Source organism: Bombyx mandarina, chromosome 18, assembly GCF_030267445.1.
Source record: "Bombyx mandarina strain Sakado chromosome 18, ASM3026744v2".
Lineage (NCBI taxonomy): Eukaryota > Metazoa > Arthropoda > Insecta > Lepidoptera > Bombycidae > Bombyx > Bombyx mandarina.
Window position 1 is genome coordinate 1489540 of NC_143224.1, and position 25478 is coordinate 1515017.

Here is a 25478-nt window from a genome sequence, read left to right on the forward strand (position 1 = left end):
TACGTACTGTGCGCGGCGCGCGGGCGGGCGCGAGCACGTCGCCAGCAGCACGCCGCGCGCCGCCGCACCGCCCCCACGCCGCCGCCGTGCTGCTGCTGTGTCAGCGAGGTACGTACTGTGCGCGGCGCGCGGGCGGGCGCGAGCACGTCGCCAGCAGCACGCCGCGCGCCCCCGCACCGCCCCCACGCCGCCGCCGTGCTGCTGCTGTGTCAGCGAGGTACGTACTGTGCGCGGCGCGCGGGCGGGCGCGAGCACGTCGCCAGCAGCACGCCGCGGGCACGCGCGCCCCCGCACCGCCCCCACGCCGCCGCCGTGCTGCTGCTGTGTCAGCGAGGTACGTACTGTGCGCGGCGCGCGGGCGGGCGCGAGCACGTCGCCAGCAGCACGCCGCGCGCCGCCGCACCGCCCCCACGCCGCCGCCGTGCTGCTGCTGTGTCAGCGAGGTACGTACTGTGCGCGGCGCGCGGGCGGGCGCGAGCACGTCGCCAGCAGCACGCCGCGCGCCGCCGCACCGCCCCCACGCCGCCGCCGTGCTGCTGCTGTGTCAGCGAGGTACGTACTGTGCGCGGCGCGCGGGCGGGCGCGAGCACGTCGCCAGCAGCACGCCGCGCGCCCCCGCACCGCCCCCACGCCGCCGCCGTGCTGCTGCTGTGTCAGCGAGGTACGTACTGTGCGCGGCGCGCGGGCGGGCGCGAGCACGTCGCCAGCAGCACGCCGCGCGCCGCCGCACCGCCCCCACGCCGCCGCCGTGCTGCTGCTGTGTCAGCGAGGTACGTACTGTGCGCGGCGCGCGGGCGGGCGCGAGCACGTCGCCAGCAGCACGCCGCGCGCCGCCGCACCGCCCCCACGCCGCCGCCGTGCTGCTGCTGTGTCAGCGAGGTACGTACTGTGCGCGGCGCGCGGGCGGGCGCGAGCACGTCGCCAGCAGCACGCCGCGCGCCCCCGCACCGCCCCCACGCCGCCGCCGTGCTGCTGCTGTGTCAGCGAGGTACGTACTGTGCGCGGCGCGCGGGCGGGCGCGAGCACGTCGCCAGCAGCACGCCGCGCGCCCCCGCACCGCCCCCACGCCGCCGCCGTGCTGCTGCTGTGTCAGCGAGGTACGTACTGTGCGCGGCGCGCGGGCGGGCGCGAGCACGTCGCCAGCAGCACGCCGCGCGCCCCCGCACCGCCTCCACGCCGCCGCCGTGCTGCTGCTGTGTCAGCGAGGTACGTACTGTGCGCGGCGCGCGGGCGGGCGCGAGCACGTCGCCAGCAGCACGCCGCGCGCCCCCGCACCGCCTCCACGCCGCCGCCGTGCTGCTGCTGTGTCAGCGAGGTACGTACTGTGCGCGGCGCGCGGGCGGGCGCGAGCACGTCGGCTTTCTAACTGGCTGTGATATATCGGTAACTTTGGTTTTCTGTCGGATCATCTCATTCCGGATTCGATTTTTCAAGGAAACTAAGCATAGCCCTCTCCATAGTTCGCTAAAGAACAAACTTGGGGACCAGCCCAATCATGAGTGTCCACGTTTCAACTCAATAATTTAACATAAAAAGTGAATATTGTCATAAATAATATTAAATACCCGTGACATGTATATGAAACATTGTCACGCAGGTATCACGACGCGGGACATAGACAACCTGCCGCCGGCCGTGTCCCTGCTGCTGCTGAGCGTGTTCAGCCGCTGCAAGGCGGAGCCGCCGCTGGACTGGCCGGTGGAGGCCTACAACCTGGTTATGAGGGAGGACTTGGCTATCCAGGCGGAAATAGCCGAAACCATCAAAAACAACAGAGATTATTTGGAAAGTAAGTTGTTTTATTATGTATCAAGTCACCATCGCTATTTTTCAGGCTAAAGTGCATAATGAGCATTTCTATGACTAGTTTTTTTTTATTGCTTAGATGGGTGGACGAACTCACAACCCACCTGGTGTTAAATGGTTACTGGACCCATAGACATGTACAACGTAAATGCGCCACCCACCTTGAAAAATAAGTTCTAAGGTCTCAAGTATAGTCACAACGGCTGCCCCACCCTTCAAACCAAAACGCCTTGCTGCTTCGCGGCAGAAATAGGCAAGGTGATGGTACCTACCCGTGCGGACTCACAAGAGGTCCTACCACCAGTAAAAAGTTCAAGCATTACAAAGTTTTGGTTTCTGTGTCTAGCGCTCACGCTAGAAGTGGCGGAGAAGGAGACGGCGTACACGCAGGCCGGCGGCGCCGCGGAGGAGCTGCCCCGGGGCGACGACGGCGACGCCAGCACGGGCATGGAGCACCTCAACACGAAGCTCTTGGGTCTGCTGTACCCCGACGACCGCAGGTGAGCGCGGACCCACGTTTGGTAGTCAGGCAGTCTGTCCTCACGACATCTTGGCGTGCAGAAAATACATCACGTGGTAATAACCCGTCAACCAATAAAGTGTAATAAATAATAGCTTAAAAAACACGCTTTATATAAAATTCAACAAAAAAAATAGAAAATTTTTTTAATAAATTTAAATTGAAAATAGTGTGAAATATATTTTGTTGTAAAAAAACCGTGGGTGGATGGTGTTATTAGTTATAAATATTTTTCTGACAGATACGAGTAGAAGAATTATTATTTCAATAATATCTTAAAAAGAGTCACTTTCAAACATACATACAAGTGAAGCTAATATAAAGCGTGTAAAAAGAGTTCTAAGAAGAACCTTCAAAGCTATCTCAGCTGACTCGTCGCATCGTTTACTAAATTTATTGTATCGAGGATGTAAATGCAATAATAACAAACAAAGATGGCTGCACCAGCGCGCACCCAGAGGAGCTCGCTCCAGGACCTCGAACGTGATTCCAGAATGGCGGAAGTGTTGAACCTGCTGCAGTCGTCGCAGCCCGTCACCGTCAACCTCACGCAGCGCCCCGAGGTGTCCGACCACGACTTCATCGAGGAGCAGGAGAAGTACCTGTACGCCGTCAGCACCAGGACCATGGCCCTGCCCGTGGCGAGGTAAGCAACCGTCCAGCTTCATTACCAGTGGTGGGACCTGTTGTGAGTCCGCGCGGGTAGGTACCACCGCCCTGCCTATTTCTACCGTGAAGCAGTTTGAAGAGCGCGGCGCCCGTTTTAAGTATACTTGAGACCTTAGAACTTATATCTCAAGGTGGGTGGCGCATTTACGTTGTAGATGTCTATGAGCTCCGGTAACCATTTAACACCAGGCGGGCTGTGAGATCGTCCACCCATCTAAGCAATAAAAAAAATTACACTGTCTATTAGAGAAAACGCATCAAAATCCGTTGCGTAGTTTTAAAGATTTAAGTATACATAGGGATATAGGGACAGGGAAAGCGACTCTGTTTTATACTATGTAGTGATTAGTATATTAGTATATATATCGAGATTTGTCTGTGCGTGCAGAGGCATGGCGACGCTGCGCACGTCCCCGTGGGCGTGCACGGAGCCGGCCCGCGTGGCGCGCACGTGCGTGTGGGCGCGCGGGGGGGCGCCGCACGCCGAGCTGTCCCCGCAGGCGCTGTGCTGGCCCTCCTTCCACAGCGGCGTGGCCACCGCGCTGTGCCTCGTGCCGCTCGTGCCCACCTCCATCGACACCGCCTTCGTGCTCTACAACAAGCCCAGGGTCAGGGGACTCTTCTCATTTATTAGCTTAAGCTATGAAAACCTACACTCTATTGAGATTAAAATTAAGGTCTTAAATAGATTTTTACTGGTACCACCACCCTGCCTATTTCTGCCGTAAAGCAGTAATGCGTTTTTTACTGGTACCACCACCCTGCCTATTTCTGCCGTAAAGCAGTAATGCGTTTCGGTTTAAAGGGTGGGGCAGCCGTTGTAACTATACTGAAACTTTAGAACTCATATCTCAAGGTGGGTGGAGCAATTACATTATAGATGTCTATGGGCTCCGGTAGCCACTTAACACCAGTTGGGCCGTGAGGTCGTTCACCCATCTATGAAATAATGCTCGTCCCGTTTTCCAATCATAATACAAGTTTCAGCAACATGCAATATGGTTTTACCAACCGACAGTATAATTAAAATAAGAATTATAGTATAATTACAAGATAGCATAATTAAGTAAATAACTTGAAGGTTGTACGGTTTGTCCACACAACCCTCCAATATTGAGCAATTGTTTATTGATATGCTTACACTGATTGGTTACTGTTTATATGATAAAAATGACAATATGCGAGTACGCGACGCCTTGCTGATGGCGGTACACGAAGTGACTCGAAAATGAATGACCTTGATGTAAAATGCCTCGGTATGCAATATGATGTGCGCGCTGGTTCGTACAAAAGTAAATGAGATTCCAGTAATGGAATCTCACCCCGAGCTCCCAGATGCGTGTCGGGTCGGGAGACGCCACCTTACAGTACAGTAAGACTATTGACACAGGGCACCGCAGAGATGTCGAGTGAGCACGCAGGCTTCCTCATGGGGCTGGGCCTCAACGGGCACCTGCGGGACATGCCCTTCATGAACATCTACGAGTACCTGGTCAAGTGCAACGAGATGATCAGCATCGGCCTGCTGCTGGGCCTGGCCGCCACCTATAGGGGTGAGCAGCTCTTTTATTCTCTTCAGAGCCGTGCTGGATACTAACCAGAAAAGCTACAGTTTCCAATAAACCTTCTGGTCTATTAGACCGTCATAAAGCCCGTCCAAGGTCCAGCTGCGGAGTCGCGCTTGTAACATCGACACGCCCTAGAGGTTTTAAAATGTCATATTGAAAATGAGTTCAGCAGCTCCTTAATTTATTGCCCGTGTAGGCAGACGAGCATACATCCCACCTGGTGGTTAGTGGTTACCGTCGCCCATGGACTTCAGCAATGCTATGGCAGGGCCAAGCCGCTGCATACCGTTAAATGCTCTCCTCAAGCTTCGTTTGAAGAAGGACATGTCATAGCGTTCGGGAAACACCGTGGAGGGGGTAATATGGATGAACTTTACTCCGGTGGCGGGCGGTGATTATAGCCGCGTCCTAAATAGACTTGGATGTACTGTGTGACATAGGATATGCTTGTGAGTGCAGAGGTAACGTGTGATAGGCCTCAATGCAAAAAGAGGTCACACTGCGCCGACCCCACGTAGTGGTATAATGACGAGAAGCAGAAGTCCACTAATTTCTCTACACATCTACTGTTAGAAATGGAATAAAGTTCGCTAAAGGCAACTTCACAGTCCTCCAAACCAATTAACACTTAATCTTCTGAGAGAAAGTCACCAAAGACGTTTTTATCAAAACTAGTGGGTGGCGCATTTACGTCGTAGATGTCTATGGGCTCCAGTAAGCACTTAACACCAGGTGGGCTGTGAGCTCGTCCACCCATCTCAGCAATAAAAAAAAAACATAGATAGAATTAGTTACTTGTTACCGAAGTATATAATGAACGGATATTCTATTATCAGTGATTTCTTCCTATCTAAATCTCAAGTTGTGTACGCCACATTCAGCAGCGCATACAGGGTTATTGAAGGCTGGTGAAAGAGATTTTCTAGTTAAACAGAACTGTGACAGTTTGATATCTTGGTATACACTGAGCAACTGCTAATCCTATCTTAGGCACAATGGACGTCCAGGCTACCAAAATGCTCAGCATCCACCTGGAGCCGCTGCTGCCCCCCACGTCGGTGGAGCTGGACATACAGCAGAACATCCTGGTGGCGGCGCTGATGGGCGTGGGGCTGCTGTACCAGGGCACCGCGCACGCGCACTACACGCAGGTGCTGCTCAACGAGATCGGTGAGCTCACTGATAACTGATTTGTTGCTGAACTCCTAGTGGCCTAAAAGATAAGACGGTGCATTCGTATATAATGGTAATTACGGTATTTAAATAAGAAAAGACGAAATTGCGTTTCTTCTAAACAACAAGAAACAACATTTAATGCCCTTTCTTCAATAATTCTTTAACACACATTTCACAACGTCCATTAACCGAAAAATTATTTAAAAAACTATCAATTGTCATATGACAGATTGACATTCAATCATTCATTACATCTCCCCCGCTGAAAAGACAATTGTAAGAGGCAGTGAATGGTTTTACAATTGTTTATCATATCAGATAGACACTGGAGACAACTTTGTTATATGGTAGAGGTTTGATTCTGCTTTTTTGTGTCCGGTGTCAACTTCATAGATCGATTCTGAAATCTTCTTTAGTATTTTGTATGGCCCTGTTCTCAATTCATCCATTTTCTTCCTGTTTAGTTTATTTCCATTCTCCACATAAACACTATCTCCTTCTTCCAATTTATACCCTTCTCTGTACTGGTCAAATATATTTTTATTATAATTGTGAGATTTTATTGTGTTTTCTAAGGCTAATTTTCGATCTCTTCTCAAATCTTCTGTTGTACAACTTGTTTTCAAATGTAGTGGTAGAATACTCACATTTTCACCATCTAGAAGGTACCTGGGAGCAAACTTTGTAACTGTGTGTTCTGTTTCATTATATTTTTCTACGCATTCTTGTGCAATTGTTGTCCAAGATGTCTTTTTATCGCTTTCGTTTATTTTACATCTTATCTTATTTGTTAGTGTTTGATTTAATCTTTCGTTAAGCCCATTCGAAAAAGGCGCATCAACAGCTGTGAAAACTATTTTGATATTATTATTCTTTAGAAATTCTTTAAATTCTTTTGAATTTATGCCAGGGTATTGGTCTGATAATACCATATTAACGTCATAATTTTTTGTTACCTTTTGCATTAGCTTAATGAAATCATTGGAGCCTTGAGTTTTTGATGTACAAATATAGGCATACCGTGTGAAATGATCCACTAGAAGATGCAAATACCTTTTGGTTGATCGGGATCCTCCAAAGCCCCCAATAGTATCGATGGATACAATTTCAAACGGGTGTGTGGCTGGTCCCAAATGTGACATTAAACCATATTTCGACTTCCTCCTGGACTTGTTTTTAATGCAGGTTTCACACGCATCACACATTTTATTAATGTTTGCTGTAATATTTTTGGCTGAAAAGAATGGTGTTATTTTATTTGTCATCTGGGTTCTTCCAATGTGGCAGTATGTGTCATGGACTTTTTTTATTAGAGCTTTGCTAAGTTTTTCTGACAGTATAATCTTATTTCTTCTTTTATTTTTCATGTAATAAACTTCATTCTCTAATATGTGCTTATTCTTTTCTTTTTGTAGGTCTGGATTTGTTAGCTGGTCATTCTTTATTTCTTGTAGGTCGATTAAATTTACGACCTTTAAAAAATCGTCGTTATTATCATTTGCTTCTAAGACTGGATTTCGGCTTAAGCAGTCCGCTTCTTGATTTGATTTTCCTGGGTTGTATTTAATTTCAAAATTATATTGTGATAGATAATATGTTAAATCACCTAGTTCCTCATCAGTTCGAGCTTTAATGTTCATATTTTCCAGGGGCTTATGATCTGTGTATACCATAAATTCTTTTCCCATAAGTCAATGTTGCCAGTATTTGACTGCTTCTTTTATCGCCAGACATTCTAAGTATATTGCCTTCTTCTTTTTCTGTGCTTCTGTTAATTTCTTCGAAAAATAAGCAACCGGTTTACTCACGCCGTTTTCATCGTCTTGTTTCAACACTGCTCCAACTCCTTTGATACTAGCATCTGTGTAAATTCTTATCGGTGAATCTGGGTCAAATATTTTTAGGATTGGTTCTGAGCAAAGCAATGCTCTAATTTTATCAAATGCTTCCTGGCATTCTGCCGTCCATACAAATTTCACATCTTTCCTTAATAAGTTATGTAATGGATCGAGGATAATTGCACTATGTGGTACAAACTTATGATGAAAATTTACTTTTCCCAAAAACTGCCGTATATTTTTCCTTGTTTCTGGAATTGGGAAGCTTTTGACAGCAGTTAAATAATCTTTCAGAGGTCTAACTGAATTGTCTTCTATTATATGACCCAAGTATTTAGCATGGTGACTTGCAAATGTACATTTTGAAAACTTCAGTCTAAACCCTTCCTTTTGTATTGCTTCCAGTAGTCTCGATATGTGTTGTATATGTTCCTCAAAAGTTTTAGAAAAAATTAAGATGTCGTCAATAAAGTTTACTGCAAAGTTAGATAGTCTGTGTTTTCTTATAATATTGCTCAATATTCTTTGGAAAATCGCTGGTGCAGTCTTTAACCCAAATGGGAGACAAGTCCATTGAAAATGTCCTTCTTGTGTCACAAAAGCAGTCTTATGTCTATCTTGAATTTTCAATGGGATCGACCAAAATGCTGAGTTTATGTCTAATGTAGAATAATACTTACAGTTTACTGTTTTGGTCATTAAGTCCTCTATAAGTGGGAAAGGTTGTGATTGTGGAACTACTATTTTGTTTAAATCTCTGAAATCTATGCATAATCTTGTTTTTTTATCATCTTCTTTCTTATATGCTAGAGTTACAGGAGCAGCAAACGGGCTGTAAGATTCCTCTATCAAATTTTTCTGTAGTAGCTTCGATATTTGACTTTCAATTTCTGTTCTGTCTTCAATTGTGCATCTGTACGGACGCTTATAGCAGTATTTATCTACCATCAAGTCTATATGGGCTTCATAATCCTGCACAGAGCCAACATCATATTTGTCCTTAGCAAAAACAGATTTGAATTTATCTACTAACTTCTCAATTTTTGATTGCTGATATAAATCTAGATGATTTACAGACATTTGAAATTCATCAATGTTTACATGTTCATTGAAATTAATTTCACACAATTTGTTGGTATTTATAGTAGTACCCTTTTTTACTATCTCAGAGTATAGTTCCATCTCTATCTTCTCTTTCTCTTCTATTCTCTCTTTAAATGTTTGTTCTTTATTTTTGTCACCTAGTACATCAGGAATTCCGACATTTGTTACATTATTCTCATTAGAACAATGTTCATTTGAGATTATGCTTTTCTTTTCGGGATATTGTATGATGTTAAGTTCTTCATTTTGTATTAATTTGAATTTTTTTATACAATCCAAACCAATTAAGAAGTCATAGTTAAAATTTTCATTATCCACCACAAAAATATCCATATTTCTTTCAATATTGTAGATTTTTATTTTTAGCGTTACCATACCTTTCGTTTTTTTCTCACCATTAATAGTTTTTAAGTTTACAACTTGCATATCATTTGTCTTCTGTTTCTCTTGTATTTTCAATAATCTTGCATTAATTAATGAAACATTAGATCCAGAGTCATAGATTCCAGAAACCTTCAAAGTGTCATTTATTTGTAAACTTATTTTTATTAATGGTGGTATTTCTAGTTTTTTGGATTTTTCTCATTCAGTTCTATTTCCAATTCTGAATTATTTACAGTTTTTACCACAGCTTTTTTATTTTTTTCTTTGAACCAACAGCTGTCCTCTGGGTGGAACCGTTTCCCTTTTTTCTCATTTAAACAGATTGGGCATGGTTTCTTTCCATCAATCTTTTTCCCTTTATTATCTAAATTATATGAGCTGATCCTTTTTTCATATTTATTTTTCATCACCAGATGTTCCAATTTTCTTATCTCATTGTAAAGGTCTTCCGTTCTTTGTAATGTTTCTTTGTCAATCTTGTCCGCCACATAATTGGGTAAGCCAAATGCTATGAGATCAATAATTGTTCCGGTATCCACTGTCTTCCTGACTTCCAACAATAATTTCTCCTTCTTTAAAGCATACTAAGTAAGGATCCCGATTGATATTTAAAGGCAAGAGCATATCTAGTGGAGGACCATCCTTTGTTCGCAAATGTCTCACAAAAAATTTTCTCCCATTTGCTCCATTCTGATTGTACTGTAAGCTTCATCAGCATAGAACTGTACCAATCTACACTAGCATTTTCTAAGAAGTTCTTCAAAATTTCAATTTTTTGTTTATCCTCGATTATTTGAAAACGTTCACATTCTTTATTAAAATCTTTGATCCACTGTAATGCATTTGAATTACGGCCGTTGAATTTTTCTATAATAAAATCCTTTGCAATTTTCCCTAAATTTTGTTTTTCTGGTTTCTGCTGTTTTTGTTCTTGTAGTTTTTCTAACAGTTTTTCAAGCATGTGATTAGAATCACTAGATGTCGATTCGTAACTAACAGGTTGTTCTGAAATCTCTTCCAAATAACAATCATTGAATTGCAAATTTTGTTCTTCATCCAAATATGTTTTTGAAATTTCCTCCGTCACAGTTATCCATATTTTCCTCGTTTGATGCCTTTTTACTAAAGAGTTTTTTACTCTGGTGTAGTTAGGAGTAGTTGTGATCACCTTATGAAGATTTACGGGTTGATATTCGACTGGAATTCCAAAAACTTGTCCACTTGGTGTAGCAATGGAAGTTATGCATATGACGTTTATTTTTCCATCCGCCATTGATTTCATTGTAAAATCAAATCTTAATTTCTCCATTTTCTCAATATATTAGCAAAAATGTTGTTTTATAATGGTAATTACGGTATTTAAATAAGAAAAGACGAAATTGCGTTTCTTCTAAACAACAAGAAACAACATTTAATGCCCTTTCTTCAATAATTCTTTAACACACATTTCACAACGTCCATTAACCGAAAAATGATTTAAAAAACTATCAATTGTCATATGACAGATTGACATTCAATCATTCATTACACGTATCTAACGATGCACCGGTGTTCGAATCCCGCAGGCGGGTACCAATTTTTCTAATGAAATACGTACTTGACAAATGTTCATGATTGACTCCTACGGTAAAGGAATAATATTGTGTAATAAAAATCAAAATCCGCAAAATTATAATTTGCGTAATTACTGGCGATAGGACCTCTTGTGAGTTCGCACGGGTATTCAAGCCCAAGACCAAGGCCTATTTCTGCCGTGAAGCAGTAATGCGTTTCGGTTTGAAGGGCGGGGCAGCCGTTGTAAGTATATTTGAGATCGTAGAACTTATATCTCGAGGTGGGTGGTGCATTACGATGTGTATGGGCTCCAGTAGTAAGCAACACGGGTGCTCGCGTGCAGGCAAGCCGCCGGGCCCGGAGGCGGAGAGCTGCGTGGAGCGCGAGGGCTACGCGCTGGCGGCCGGGCTGGCGCTGGGGCTGGTGTGCGCGGGCGCGTGGCGGGACGTGCCGCGCCGCGTGCCGCACGCGCTGCGCACCTACATGCTGGGCGGCGACCGGCCCGCCGCGCACGGTCAGTGCACCCTCCCTCTCTACTATACTCCTACTGTCACTGCGGGGCGGGACCATGTGCTGTGGGAGTGCGGGATGCTCGAGGGTATCTCGCGGATTGAGGAGGACCCAGTTTACCACGCGGACTTGGTCAGAGACGAGCGCAGCTTTTGGCACTTGCGCGAGTTCCCGCATGCATGACACGCCGCGCGCGAATCTCGCGAACTGCCCGGCAACGAAGACCGTTTGTGTCGTTAGCAGCCCCGGAAAGGGGACGATGCTTGTGGAGTGAAGGGGACGGTGTCAGTTTGTAGAACCGATCGGAACGTAAGTGCCGTGAAGTTCATGCTTCGGTCCTAATAACCGCAAGGTTGGTGGGGCCATGGAAGGTGATGGGAAATGTACTCTTATTTTGAAATACTATTTTTACGATCACAGATTTCGCAGTGTTTCCACTTACGTTTTCTATTTTACCCTAGTTTCTTTTTTATTTTATCCCTAAAATTTTCTAAACAACTTTCATAAATCCTTTATGTAGGGAGCATAAATAAAATACAGAAAATAAACCACAGCATATTATTCAATGTAGGTATATATTATTATAATATAAACGCCCACAGAAGATCATAGATCTATAGGATTAAAATTTTTAGGAAGTCGACGCATTGATTTTATATTCTTTTGCTGCACGTAACATAACACTGTTCGGTTCTAAAATTGAGCAATTGTTTGCTGGCATTCCCAGCTTTGTATGAAGCAAGCCGTTCAAGGTTTGATTAGAAAGCCTGTTTCTCTTGTCAGTGTTTACATTTTTGAGAACACTGAATAATCTTTCCACAGTCTTTGAAGAAGGAACTGCTAGTAAAAATGAAATGACAACTTCAAGGTTTTCGTAAATAGGTAAATTAAAATTTGGCGGATTACACTTATTAAGATTCTGGGGAATTCCTAAGAAAAAAGCAGAGGTTTAATCTATGTTTACTAGAGGGTTACTAGTATAGGCTTTGCTTTTTACCCCGAAATTCCCTAAATCCTTGTATTTTTCAAATTGTCTTTAACCATCCAAAATATCAGCTAATTTTTCCTAAAAAAGGGAGAATTCCCTAAAAGTCGAAACACTGAGATTTCGGGCCATTTTGTGAAGTAATCCATCATCACCATGAAGTACTTGTTGACACTGTTACTTTCCGGGAACGGGCCGGCGACGTCCAATGCGATTCTTTCCCACGAAGCTCCGTATACTTTAATTGACTGATAACATTCTAAAATTTAATTTATGTTTTGTTGTCAATACTCATAATAATATCATGACAGAGTCGCCATGTAATGTTGTATTTTGGGAGGTGTTAAAAGAAAACGTCTTCTTGCGTGTACTCCATGTTTAATTATTATCTCAATCCTAGTATACACACTTCACCGTGTTTCCGTTTCTGATTCCTACATTTGCTTAAAAAGCCAGATTATTAGAGTTAGACACCCGGTTAGACACCCGATTGTTCCATACCGGATAGCGCTGACGTGCGTCGCTCGGCAGGCGGGCAGCGCGAGCGGTGCAAGCCGGGCGTGAACCTGGACGTGACGTCCCCGGGCGGCACGGTGGCGCTGGGCCTGCTGTACCTGCGCGCCGGCCGCCGCGCCCCCGCCGCCTGGCTGCAGCCGCCCGACACCGCCTACCAGCTCGACTACGTGCGCCCGGACCTGCTCATGCTCAGGGTCATCGCGCGAGGTACGCGCGTCCCGACACCACACCTGCACTTGTGTAGCTCACTGTACCTCTCTAACGGATCTGCGAACTACCCTCAACGATCAAAATAAAATTTGTTAGTAGTGGTATGCGCGTCGTGAGCACGCTTGAGCATCGATACTCTACCGCGACGCATAAAACAGCTGATATATTAACAGACTAATCCTCTTGGGGACAAATTCCGATGAGAGTTGGCGTTGGTGTTGCGATGTCCCGGCGACCACTCAGTGGGTGAGCCACGGGCCCTATAGAGAAACTTAGCCCTAAGTTTTGTTCCACGGGGATTGTTTTCGAACAATACCTCGATATTCCAAACTAAATCTTAGTAAAAAACAATTCATCAATTAAAATTCGTAAAATACAATAGTCTCTAATTTTTCAAGGCGCCTTAAACGTTGGTAAAGATTCTTCAAAGCCCCCATCGCTCTGCCTAATCCTGCCGTGGAGCAGTAATGCGCTTCAGCTTAAAGGGTAGGCAACCGTTGTACTGTAAAACCGAGACTTAGAATTTGTGACTCGAGGTGGGGGAATTTGGGGGAACTGGGAATTAAAAAATACCTTGTGCTGTTACAGGCCTAATGCTGTGGGACTCCATAGAAGCCAGCGAAGAGTGGATCGAGGATCAAGTTCCAGAAACGATTAAGCCATACTGCTTCGTCAAACCGACCGAGGACAACATCGATTATGAAGCTATGAAGTAAGTTATTTATAACGGCAGACGACCTGCCTCATGGTGAGTGGTCACCGTCGCTTGTGGATATCAGAAGTACCAGGGTCTCACCAGAAGACATCACAGAGCTGATTTTTTTATGGCTTATATGGGTGGATGAGCTCACAGCCCACCTGGTGTTAAGTGGTTACTGGAGTCCATAGATATCTACAGCGTAAATGCGCCGCCCACCTTGAGATATAAGTTCTAAGGTCTCAGTATAGTTACAGCGGCTACCTTACCCTTCAAACCGAAACGCATTACTGCTTCACGGCAGAAATAGGCAGGGCGGTGGTACCTACCCGCGCGGACTCACAAGAGGTCCCACCACCAGTGATTACGCAAATTATAATTTTGCGGGTTTTGGACTTTTATTACACGATGTTATTCCTTCACCGTGGAAGTCAATCGTGAACATTTGTTGAGTACGTATTTCATTAGAAAAATTGGTACCCGCCTGCGGGATTCGAACACCGGTGCATCGCTACACACGAATGCACCGGATGACGTATCCTTTAGGCCACGACGACTTCGAGCTGCTTTTTTATGGCCTATTATTAAGCGGTAGGCAGCGGCTTGGCTCTGCCTCTGGCATTGCTGACGTCCATGAGCGATGGTAACCACTTACCATCAGGTGAGCTGTATGTTCGTCTGTCTCCTAGGGCAATAAAAAAAAAGATGGTTGGACGAGCTCACAGCCCGGATGTTAAGTGGTTACCCACCAGTGCACCACCCACCTTGAGATATAAGTTCTAAGGTCTCAAGTATAGTTACAACGGCTGCCCCGCTCTTCACACTGCTTCGCGGCAGAAGTAGGCAGGGCGGTGGTGGTGGTGGTGCGCGGACTGATGTGTTGTCCAGCCAGGCGTACTGCAACATCGTGGCGGGCGCGGCGTTCGCGCTGGGTCTGCGGTTCGCGGGGTCGGGGGACGCGGACGCGCGCGACGCCGTGCTGCACCACGCGCGCGCGCTGGCCGCGCTGGCCGACACCGCGCTGGCCGAGCTGGCCGGCCGCTCCACGCTCGAGTACACGCTGTGCGTCTGTCTGCTGGCCGCCGGCATGGTGACTGTCCCGACCACACCCACTTACACCTTCAGGACTCAATCGATCTAGTTTTTTAAGTGAAACTTATTTACTTCATTCAAACTCGATGAAACGAAAAAATGAAACGTAAAGTTAAAATATCAATTCACAGAGAGCGCTACCTAATACTATCAAAGATGATGCACTACGTAGTGGTTGGTGGTTGACCCTTGCGATTATTCTTAATATTTATAAGTTTCACTTCCACCGTGTGTGACTTGCACACACACACATTTTGTTTTAAAGTGAAACTTGTTTAGAATCGTTGTGATTTTAAACTCGATGAAACGAAAAAATAAGTCCATAGAAACACAAACACATAAATGTATAGGATTCAGCCGGCGAGAGAATGAGATAGAACACATTATACGTAAAGTTAAAATATCAATTCACAGAGGGCGCTACCTCATACTATCAAAGATGATTTACAATTATATATTAATGACAAAATTTTACATATACTTAGACATTTAGGATAATTGTATTTTAATTTTTGAAGGTTTCACTTCTACCAAGTGTGAATTGCACGCTTGTATTTTTTTTCTTTTTTATTGCTGTATAAGCAAACGAGCATATGGCCCAATGGTGAATGATTACCGACGCTCATGGACATCAGCAAAGCCAGGGACCAAGCTAAGCCACTGCCTACCGTAAAATATTATACCGTATAAATGTTTGACGAACACCCAATCCTTTTCATCTTTGTTTATTTTTATCTTTTGTTAAATATGTATTCGATTTAGTAAATGTTCATTTAATAAATTTTGTGGAACGAGGATGGTGACCACTTCCCTTTGCCTTTTTTTAAATTATTAATTTAGTAAATCTGCATGAAAAGCATGAAATGACATATTATTATTATTATATTTGTGACCGGACGAGAGAGAATGAAATAGATACAACAGTGTAATTTTTTTTATGGGATTTTATGACCTTGTATCTAAGACATTTAAGTCATGTTTTATTTTAATTTATATTCTTATTTTTACGAAAAATGACACTATGAAATGAAATGAAATGAAGATGGTTAATTTAAAACATTAATCAACTGGGATAAAATTAAATGAATTGAGATGATATGGGATGACATATAATCTCAGTAAAATGGTGATCATTTACTGAGACTTTTTCAGTAGACTTTTTGGAAGATCCCGAGAAGTTACGTTCAGCGGCTTTAATTTCATTTTCCCACATTTGTGCACTTTCACAGATATTAAACAGTTAGTAAACCACCGTTATTACACATTTAAACCTGAAGAAACTCTAAATGGACGAAATAAAACAAATCACACAACTTCACTCCTCGCGTTCCCGCCAAAAAATCCATACAACAGTGTAACGGTGTGTGTGGTGGCAGATAATGGCGGGTCGCGGCGACCTGTCCCTGCTGCGCATGTGCCGCCGGCTGCGCGCCCGCGTGCCCGCGCCCGGCGCCGCCGCGCCGCCGCTCACGCACGGCGGGCAGGTCAGTCAAACAGCTGATCACAGAAATTTTACTCTTATGTCATTGGAATAGAGCATATCTTTTCCATTTAGCTTCACTTGAAAGACCTTATTAACACTAATCATACCAACATTTAGTGATACCTATGTCTACCATAGCGGGTAGATAACGGTACACGACAAGTATTAGGTACTAAAAAAAACCCAAAAAATTGTATAATAACTATAGATTAGTTCGTAAGAAAAAGTCATGAAGTTAAACGTGCAAAAGCAATAAGGTGCACAATGCAGAAGTTCAAAATGGGTCATTTGACCCTTTATGGTATGTTTAGTGGTAAGGACACAAGGTAAGGCTAAGTTCATATGACCGCGCCGTACCGCGTGGCGGAAGCTTTCACATGATAGAATATGTACGCGCGACAGTCCTGCAATTTGTATATGGATATTATACCGAAAACTGAGACTTCGCAGAAGAAGGCAAAGACGATACTGGGTGCAGCCTATTTTAAGTGAAAGTCTTTCTTTTTTTGTAACTATATCCCGAGCTGACACTACACGAACAAATTTTTTTTTAACTACTTTAGGATGTCAGTTGCGTGTTTTGATTTTTTTTTTTATGATTGTGTTTTGAAAACTGAACAGGTCGATAGTTCGATACAACGCGAGGCCACGTGCGGTACAAGAAACCGCGTTTATGTGAACAATAAACACTGGTTAGATTGATCTTGTTCATATGAACTTAGCCTAATGCGTGTGATGAGACCACCACTTCTGCCGCGAAACAGTTGCGATGTGAATTGTAGAACAGACGTAACAACTACTGAAACATCCTCATGTTTGACTCACAATATTTAAGTAGCAACGTGTTTATTTTATTTTTAAATTTATGAATCAGGATTCGCAGCGCATAAAATAAAACTTCCACTGTTCCAAAACCTTCTTTTATAATAATAATTTAAAAATCAATTAACACTTTTATTACGCCTTGTTAATTTTTTCAATCGTCTTCGCCATCTTCCTTTTCTCTGTCATTCTCTTCTCCCTTTCTTTCCGTTTTCTCTCACTCACACATCTTAACGCTCCGTTCCACGCTCTTCTCATACGTTCCGTTCTTAGCAATCCTACATTTATATACTGACTAGCGACCCGCCCTCGCTTCGCTTCGGAAACTGTAATTTATTATTGATCTCTCCACTATTTAATGGATGTTATTATACACATAAACCGTCCTCTTCAATCACTCTATCTATTAAAAAAAACCGCATCAAAATCCGTTGCGTAGTTTTAAATATTTAAGCATACATAGGGATATAGGGAGAGAGAAATCGACTTTGTATTATACTGTATAGTGATTTAAAAATTAATTAACTTTTTTATTACGCCTTGCTTATTTTTTCAACCGTCTTCGCCATCTTGCATTTCTCTGTCATTTTGTCTGTCATTCTCTTCTCCCTTTCTTCCCGTTTTCTCTCACTCCCATCTTAACGCTCTGTTCCACGCTCTTTTCATACGTTCCGTTCTTACCACTCTTACATTTGAATACGCAATGTCGAAAAGGGCACATCTCTGAAAATGTAAAATGTTCAGGAAATGAAAAAAACTGATTATTTTGTAAAGCAGTGTAAAATTGAAAATATTAACTTTTGAGATATATTTTAGTGCTAATTAGCAATAGAAAATTACTGGAATTATTATAAAATGGGTGTAGGTAAGCCTCAAAACTATATGTATATAAAAAACGTATTTGACAAAATATGCGACATGTACCCTTTTCGAAATTGCTTATTCATTTATATACTGATTTACAGATGGCGATCCATTGCACCATAGGGCTGCTGTTCCTGGGCGGCGGGCGGTGCACGCTCAGCACCACGCCCACCGCCGTGGCCGCGCTGCTGGCCGCCTTCTTCCCCAAGTTCCCGACGCACAGCGAGGACAACCGGTGAGCCGCGGCGCCGCGCCCCGGGACCGCAGCACGCGGCCGCTTGTAACCGTTATGCGCTCTGTGGCCAGGTACCACCTGCAGGCGCTGCGGCACCTGTACGTGCTGGCCGTGGAGCCGCGCCTGCTGCTGCCGCGGGACATCGACACCGGCGAGCTGTGCTACGCTCACATACAGGTGGACGTCTGATCTGCAATCTAATCAAATTAAGTGAATATTGCAAACGAAAGTCGACCTTAAAGACCTGAATTGCAAGCGAAAATCGCCTTTTTTTCCTACCTAAGCTATAGCCTTGAGAGGTTATTTCAGCATAACCTTACTAGTTGGTGAGCTCACGGGGCTCAAACCTGATGTTGTTGCTAAGACGAACTCTAGCAAGAGCTGTACTTCACAGAATCAGAAACGCAACCTACTGAGAAGATCCGGCGAGAAACTCAGTGGGTTGTGTCTGAGGGTTAATTTACTCGTCGAGCCTTTCGTTGAACGATGACCGGAAAAGTCGCCCTTAAAGACTGAAGTGTGGCAGAAATAGGCAAGACGGTACCTTTTTTTAACACCGGTGTATCTGTTTACTTATACCCGGTCGAGGGGGTTAACAAAGCGGGCTATGTCAGACTCTGGCGCCTCCAGAGAAGAAGAAGACCGAGGTCCTCCTCTTCTTCTAATTCCTGTTGGAAGTTGTTCGCAAACACGCCAACAATAGTTTAAGACTTAAAAAAAAATTTCAATATACAGACTACCCTCATTGTTGTTCGCGACGGTGTAGAGAATGTTTGCTTCAGGTCATCGACCTGCAGGGCTCAGTGCGGCAGATGAAGGCGCCGTGCATCCTCCCCGAACTGGACAAGCTGAAGGAGGTCAAGATTGACGACCCTCGGTACTGGCCCATCACCTTCCAGAGGGACAGGAACTGGGACCAGCTCAAGTCAGTACCGTCTCACCGACACTAAATAATTTAAACAAATAACATAAAGTACCTATATGCCCTTATTTTAATAACGCAATAGTAATTAACGATTTTAAAATTCTGGTAACCCTCCTATAATGCGGTAGACACGTTCCGACTAAGTCCCGTGTTGTGCGAAGCCGTGTTATACGAGACTAGGAGCCAGTACTTAGAGAAGAGTATTTTCGAAGTGAAACTTATTTAGGCGCGTTGAGAGTCAAATTTAACTCGCGACAGATTCGTTACGGCTAGAGAGAAAAGATACAATTTAGGATGAGCGAAAGTGAGAAAATAAACAGAGCGTCTCGCGAACCACTCGACCCGTGGAGAGAGGGAAATAACAAAGCGAGCTAGGGCGTTTCTCTTATACACAGCACTCTCTATTACAAGAGAGATCTGATTTAAAAATGAAGAAAAACCACAATACTGCACACCGCAAAAGAAGTTTCACTTCTTTCACGTGCACCCGCATCATTATTTTTCTGAATGATACTTCTCAACTATGTCTCTATCACCTATACCTGATACAAAAATCTCGTTATCGTGTTTATTTATTTATTTATTAAGTTGCACCAACAAAGTGATCATAAATACAAAACATTGACAAACTGACAAAAGTTCATGGCAGATGTCACCTCAATTATTATTATTATAGGTGCAATCGACAATGCATTAACAACAACAAAAAGAAATTATAACTAAGATTTGATTACATTCGATTGTATGCATAAGATTAATTTATATTTAATTGGGAAATAATTCGCGACAGATATTTCCTGTAAGTTGTGAGACAATCGGAAAAAGACATCTATTTCACTTAAAATTAGTTGTTGAAGTACTGTGTTATAACAGGGTTTTGGGGAAATTTATGCAATATAAAAATATAATAATATATAAAGTATCTTCGACATCAACGTCAGAAAATCATCAATATTCACCGAACGGTCTGAAACCGTTCGAATGCTATTGTGATGAATGTTCCCAGACTGTTCCTGGAGTACACGTGGTGTGTGGAAGTGAAGCAGCGCGCCGGCTGCCTGCCGCACCGCCACGACCCGCACGGCTTCCTCACCATGCTGGCGCAGTCGCTCACCCTGGACAAGGCCAACACCTGGTCCATCATCACCCAGAACATCGAGCTGTTCACCAACGACGACAAGATCCGCAGCTTCGCCAAGCGCTACCTGTGGGCGGAGGCGGCGCGCGGCTGCGGGGAGTGCGGGGAGTGCGGGGAGTGCGTGCCGGCGCAGCGGCGGCGGCGCGGGGGGCGGGGGGAGCCGCGCCTGTGGAGGCCGTGCGAGTGCCGCCGGTACTCCAAGGACGAGCAGGACTACGTGCAGGCGCTCAACATGGTCACCTACGAGTGCGTCGTCAAGGACATCCTGTGCGCTCTGCCGATATGGACTACTTTTTTGAAGGTAAGTGGCCATTCACTTCTTACTGTTAGTAGGCAGGTTAGTAGTCGGTAGGCAGCGGCCCGGCTCTGCCCCTGGCATTGCTGAAGCCCATGGGCGACGGTAACCACTCACCATCAAGTGGGCCGTATGCTCGTCTGCCTACAAGGGCAATAAAAAAACCTTTTGTGAGTTCGCACAGGTAGGTACCACCACTCTGCCTATTTCTGCCGTGAAGCAGTAAAGCGTTTCGGTTTGAAGGATGGGGTAGCCGTTGTAATTATACCTTAGAACTTATTATCTCAAGATGGGTGGTGCATTTACTTTGTAGATGTCTATGAGCTCCAGTAACCACTTAACACCGGGTGGGCTGTGAGCTCGTCCACCTATATAAGCTATAAAAAAAAACATTAGTGCGGTCGAAGTCTGGTGTACAAGTCTCGTGATCTTGTACAGTGACGTCATCGTATAAGAGATTGCACATTGCAACATTGCTTCCGCAGATAATAAAGACAATGAAGACGGATCCGTCGGCGTACCACACGTGGCAGATGAAGCTGCTGCTGTCCCAGGTGGAGCAGCTCGACAAGCGCAGCACGGCCGAGATGAAGGTGGACGGGCTGGAGGCGCACAGCGAGCCGCTCGTCTCCGCGGAGTTCACGCTCGCCATCAAGCAGAAGGTGGCGCTCGCCTTCGACGCCTTCGAGCTGAGGCTGACCCCGTACCTGCGCAAGTACGTGGGCCTGCCGAGCAGCAGAGACTTCAATAACTGCGAGCCCTTGCTCAAGAAGGCCCTGTCTGCGTTCCTGGTGTACCACGACATCAAGCGGGGCGAGCTGCGGGGCTGCGCGGGGGAGGAGGGGGGCGCGCTGGTGCTGGCGGGGGGCGCGGGGGGCGCGGAGGGGGCGGCGCGGCTGGGGGCGCTGCTGCGGTGATGCTCGACGCTGCGCCGGGGCTACGTGACCCGGGCGCGGTGCCGCGGGGACTGCGTGCACGACTGGTGCTGACGGACGCACAGACGTACTTGCTTTCAATCTCAATTTGTGTAAAATCTTTGCTCAAGCTAGTACAGTTAGTACCATAGATTGGGGGGAAAAGGAACAAATCTGGGTTGTCACAATGCTTTTGTGGAGATTTCATTTTGTTAAATTTTAAAGGACTTTTATTTAGTGTTTACGAATATTAAATAGCTTAATTTAGTCATCAGAGTTTTGTAACTGATTAAAGATATTGAAAAGTTAATTACTTAGAGGTAAGTACCTACCTAACGATTAAACAGTGCCAGCCCTATCGACAAATTCTATTGTCCTCATATGTGACCTGATTCACCCCAAAAGCCAAGGTGGATCAGGTCAAGCTAGTTTTTTTTTAAGTTTTTGTGTATTTTTCCAATGAACTAAACGTATATGAAAATTTTAACCTCCGGTACCGTTTTAATCTTAATTTTATTGGTAGTAGTACCCTAAGAAAAACCGCTGAAAATTTGTGTTGGATTTGCAAAGCGTCCCGATACCCCCCAATCTACTGTAACCAAATTATATGCGTTTAACTAATTCTCAGTCCACTATAAAATCACTAAGAATAAATGTACTAATTAGTATAAATACAAGCTATAACACAATTCTACTAAACGTGAAGAAGTTTTGTGACAATGGTACTTTGTGTATTTTTGTGAAAACCATAGCGGTTTGTCATTGAACTGACTTTTATATCATTTTATATCATTTCTATATATTCGTCGGTCATTAGTATTCTGTTTTGTTAAACTAATACAATTGTTTATTAATATTTTTAACTACCACAAGTATCCGTCAGCGAATAGGAAATAAAAACTGTGTGATGAGGAAATGGAAATAAGTTTTATTCCGTGCCAAAAAGAGACTGGCGGTAGGACCTCTTGTGAGTCCGCACGGGTAGGTACCACCACCCTGCCTATTTCTGCCGTGAAGCAGTAATGCGTTTCGGTTTGAAGGGCGGGGCAGCCGTTGTAACTATACTGAGATCTTAGAACTTATATCTCAAGGTGGATGGCGCATTTACGTTGCAGATGTCTATGGGCTCCAGCTCGTCTACCCATCCATCTAAGCAATAAAAAATAATAAAAAAGAACACCCTATAGTGTTGTGTTTGTGCGGAAAGGAAACAGAACACCCCCTATAAGTCGCAATAAAAATAAAACAATAAATACAGGGTGGCCCATAAGTCCTTTGAAAAGTAAAATTTGAATAAAACGAACAGGGCGCGCGTGAGCGGTGCAGGGGAAGCGGGGGGAGTAACTTCGGTTTCTGGGAATTTAGTCGCGATGGAGCGTTTTACCGGAGCGGACCGTGCGTTTTGTGTGCGCGAGTTTTATAAAAACGACAATTCGGCAACCGTTGCGCGGCGTAAATTTCGAGAACACAAAGGTTTACACAACTTTGACGACACTCCAACTCTTCAAACGATTAAGAACTGGGTTGCTAAGTTCGAGGAGACCGGTTCGACGTTAGATAAACCGCGGTTGGGTCGCCCAAGGACGTCACGTACGGAACAAAACATAGACACAGTGACACAGTCTATTCGCGAAAATCCGACACAGTCAACTCGTAAGCGCGCCAGAGCATTAAACGTATCCAGGACATCGTTACAACGGATTTTGAAGAAAGATTTACATATGCACCCTTACAAAATTCAGTTGGTTCAAGAATTAAAGGAAACTGACGGTATTCAAAGACAAAATTATGCGAATGAAATGTTGAATCGGTTTACTTCCTTCAATAACATAATGTTCTCTGACGAGGCTCATTTCCATCTTAACGGGCATGTTAGTAAACAAAATTGCCGCTATTGGAGCCCCATCAATCCAAAACTTAAGCATCAGAAGCCCTTACATAGTCCGAAAGTGACTGTTTGGGCCGCTATGTCAGCCCATGGTATCCTAGGGCCTTACTTCTTTGAGGATGGCAGAGGGCGCGCAGTTACTGTTACGTCGGAGCGATATGTGGCTATGATCGAAGAGTTTTTCATACCAGAATTGCAAAACTTTTCAGGCTTTAATGCCAGGACGTGGTTTCAACAGGATGGGGCCACTTCTCACACCTCTAACACTGCTATGCCCGTTATCCGTCAACTTTTTCCTGGCAAAGTTATCTCTAAGAGAGGAGACATTTCCTGGCCTCCACGTAGTCCAGATCTGACCCCGATGGATTTTTTTTTGTGGGGCTACCTTAAGGCTAAAGTATACGACACAAACCCGCGGTCAATTGAGGCCCTAAAAGAAAACATCCGCAGAGAAATGACAAGCATTTCAGCAGTGACGTGCCGCGCAGTCATCGACAATTTTAGACGTCGTTTGCAAGAGTGCCGTGATCGCAACGGATTACATTTAGGAGATGTTATTTTCAAAAAATAATTCCCGTTTTTTAAGCTTTTTATGTAAATAAAAATGTAATTCATAATGTAATTAGTTTTATTTTAATAAATTTTTTTTCACATCAAAGGACTTATGGGCCACCCTGTACTTAAATCTCAAAACTATGTGAGATAATTAATATAATTATTCCTTCAGTAAATGTTTTACATTCTTCACTAAACTTTAATCAGTAAACCACTGAACTGACACTGTCAATGACAAAATTATGATTTCACTAAATAACTTGTGCTGGGTTGCGTCAATAGGTATTTTTTGAAAATTTAAATTGGTATTTGATAAATAAATATTTGAGATGTTGACAATATACTCCAACATGATTCTTAAGCAATAAATAGATGGACAGCGAATCTACCAGCATCCTCCAGCCGGACAAGACGCTAGGGCCGCAGAAATGGACATGGCAGTGGACTTGAAGGACAATAGGCAAACGGCCTGTTTATATTGCAGCTCTGACGCTGACTACCCTTCATCCACTCGAATTTCAACCCTCGGACCGAGAGCACAGTTCCAAAAATTGTCTAAACCAAATTAATCTTAACAGAACTTAAGTGATAATGTGTAGTTTTAAATTTGAAATAAAACACATGAATGAATAAAATAGTCATATTTATCCCGATGAGAATTTTAAGCCAAGCTATTTATTGGCTATTGTGATGATGGGTCGTTCAAGTAAATAGGTCGTCTTGAAGTCAGTGAAAATTACATTGAAATATTCCTCTACTTGACAAAAAAATTCGAGCTATAACAGTAATGGCGTTTTAGAAATAAATATATTTTGTAAACATGATTTTTGGTTGTTTTATTTATAGTATCCCTTCGCACATGTACATAATGTCGAGTCAAAATACTTTCTTTGTCACGGCCCTAGTGTTAAACGTTTACCGCAGTCCATGGACATCTACAACGTAGATGCCGCCACAATAGCAGGGTGTCACGACCTCTTTTTTCTTTTTTTAACGCTGGGGAGTCCAATTTTTTTTTGTTAATGCTTAGGTGGGTGGACCAGCTCACAGCCCACCTGGTCTTAAGTGGTTACTGGAGCCCATAGACATCTACGACTTAAACGCGCCACCCACCTTGAGATATCAGTTCTAAGGTCTCAGTATAGTTACAACGGCTGCCCCGCCCTTCAAACCGAAACGCATTAATGTTTCACGGCAGAAATAGGCAGGGTGGTGGTACCTATCCGCGCGGACTCACAAGAGGTCCTACCACCACTATTTACGGATACCCGGTCCGGGGGGGTAACAAACCGGGTTATGTCGGACTCCGGCGCCTCCCGGAAGGAAGAAGGGGACGAGGAGGGCCAAGGTCCTCCACCTCCCCGAATTCCTCGCAGGAGACTACGCCTTGAAAAAGGCGCGCGAGGCTCTCGTCCCGCAAAACCAACTACCGACTAAACCCCATCGAGCTCCACCACGCCGGCTATACCAGACCTACGGTACCGCAGTGCGCGACCCTCATTAATGAGGAAAGCGTCGCGAGGAGTACAATTGATTAGTACCTATATATATTATCGTCGGTTTTCGCAAATCCGTAGTATTAATAATGGTACTCTTATAATTAAAACCACATAAACCTCTGAACGCCGTCCGTGCCTACGAAAACTATGAAATATAATCTGAAATAAAAAACAAAACCGTAAGAAATCTTAATTTGATTACGGTTCTAAAAACTTAATCGATATTAATTT

The 25478-nt window shown here is 44.4% G+C and overlaps 1 protein-coding gene across 1 annotated transcript in view; it reads left to right on the forward strand.

Moving 5' to 3' along the window:
* Positions 1–22221, forward strand: part of shtd (anaphase promoting complex subunit 1) — a 32276-nt gene extending 10055 nt beyond the window's left edge. Inside the window, exons 9-24 of the mRNA XM_089734880.1 lie at positions 1598–1789; positions 2153–2306; positions 2820–2972; positions 3384–3603; positions 4386–4548; positions 5554–5733; positions 10963–11133; positions 12646–12837; positions 13429–13552; positions 14426–14627; positions 16006–16113; positions 17900–18033; positions 18105–18210; positions 18816–18958; positions 19965–20397; positions 20877–22221. Coding sequence (XP_089591006.1) covers positions 1598–1789; positions 2153–2306; positions 2820–2972; positions 3384–3603; positions 4386–4548; positions 5554–5733; positions 10963–11133; positions 12646–12837; positions 13429–13552; positions 14426–14627; positions 16006–16113; positions 17900–18033; positions 18105–18210; positions 18816–18958; positions 19965–20397; positions 20877–21308 — 3107 coding nt within the window. The 3' untranslated portion in view covers positions 21309–22221. The remainder of the gene's footprint in view (positions 1–1597; positions 1790–2152; positions 2307–2819; positions 2973–3383; positions 3604–4385; positions 4549–5553; positions 5734–10962; positions 11134–12645; positions 12838–13428; positions 13553–14425; positions 14628–16005; positions 16114–17899; positions 18034–18104; positions 18211–18815; positions 18959–19964; positions 20398–20876) is intronic.
* Positions 22222–25478: the final 3257 nt, after the last annotated feature.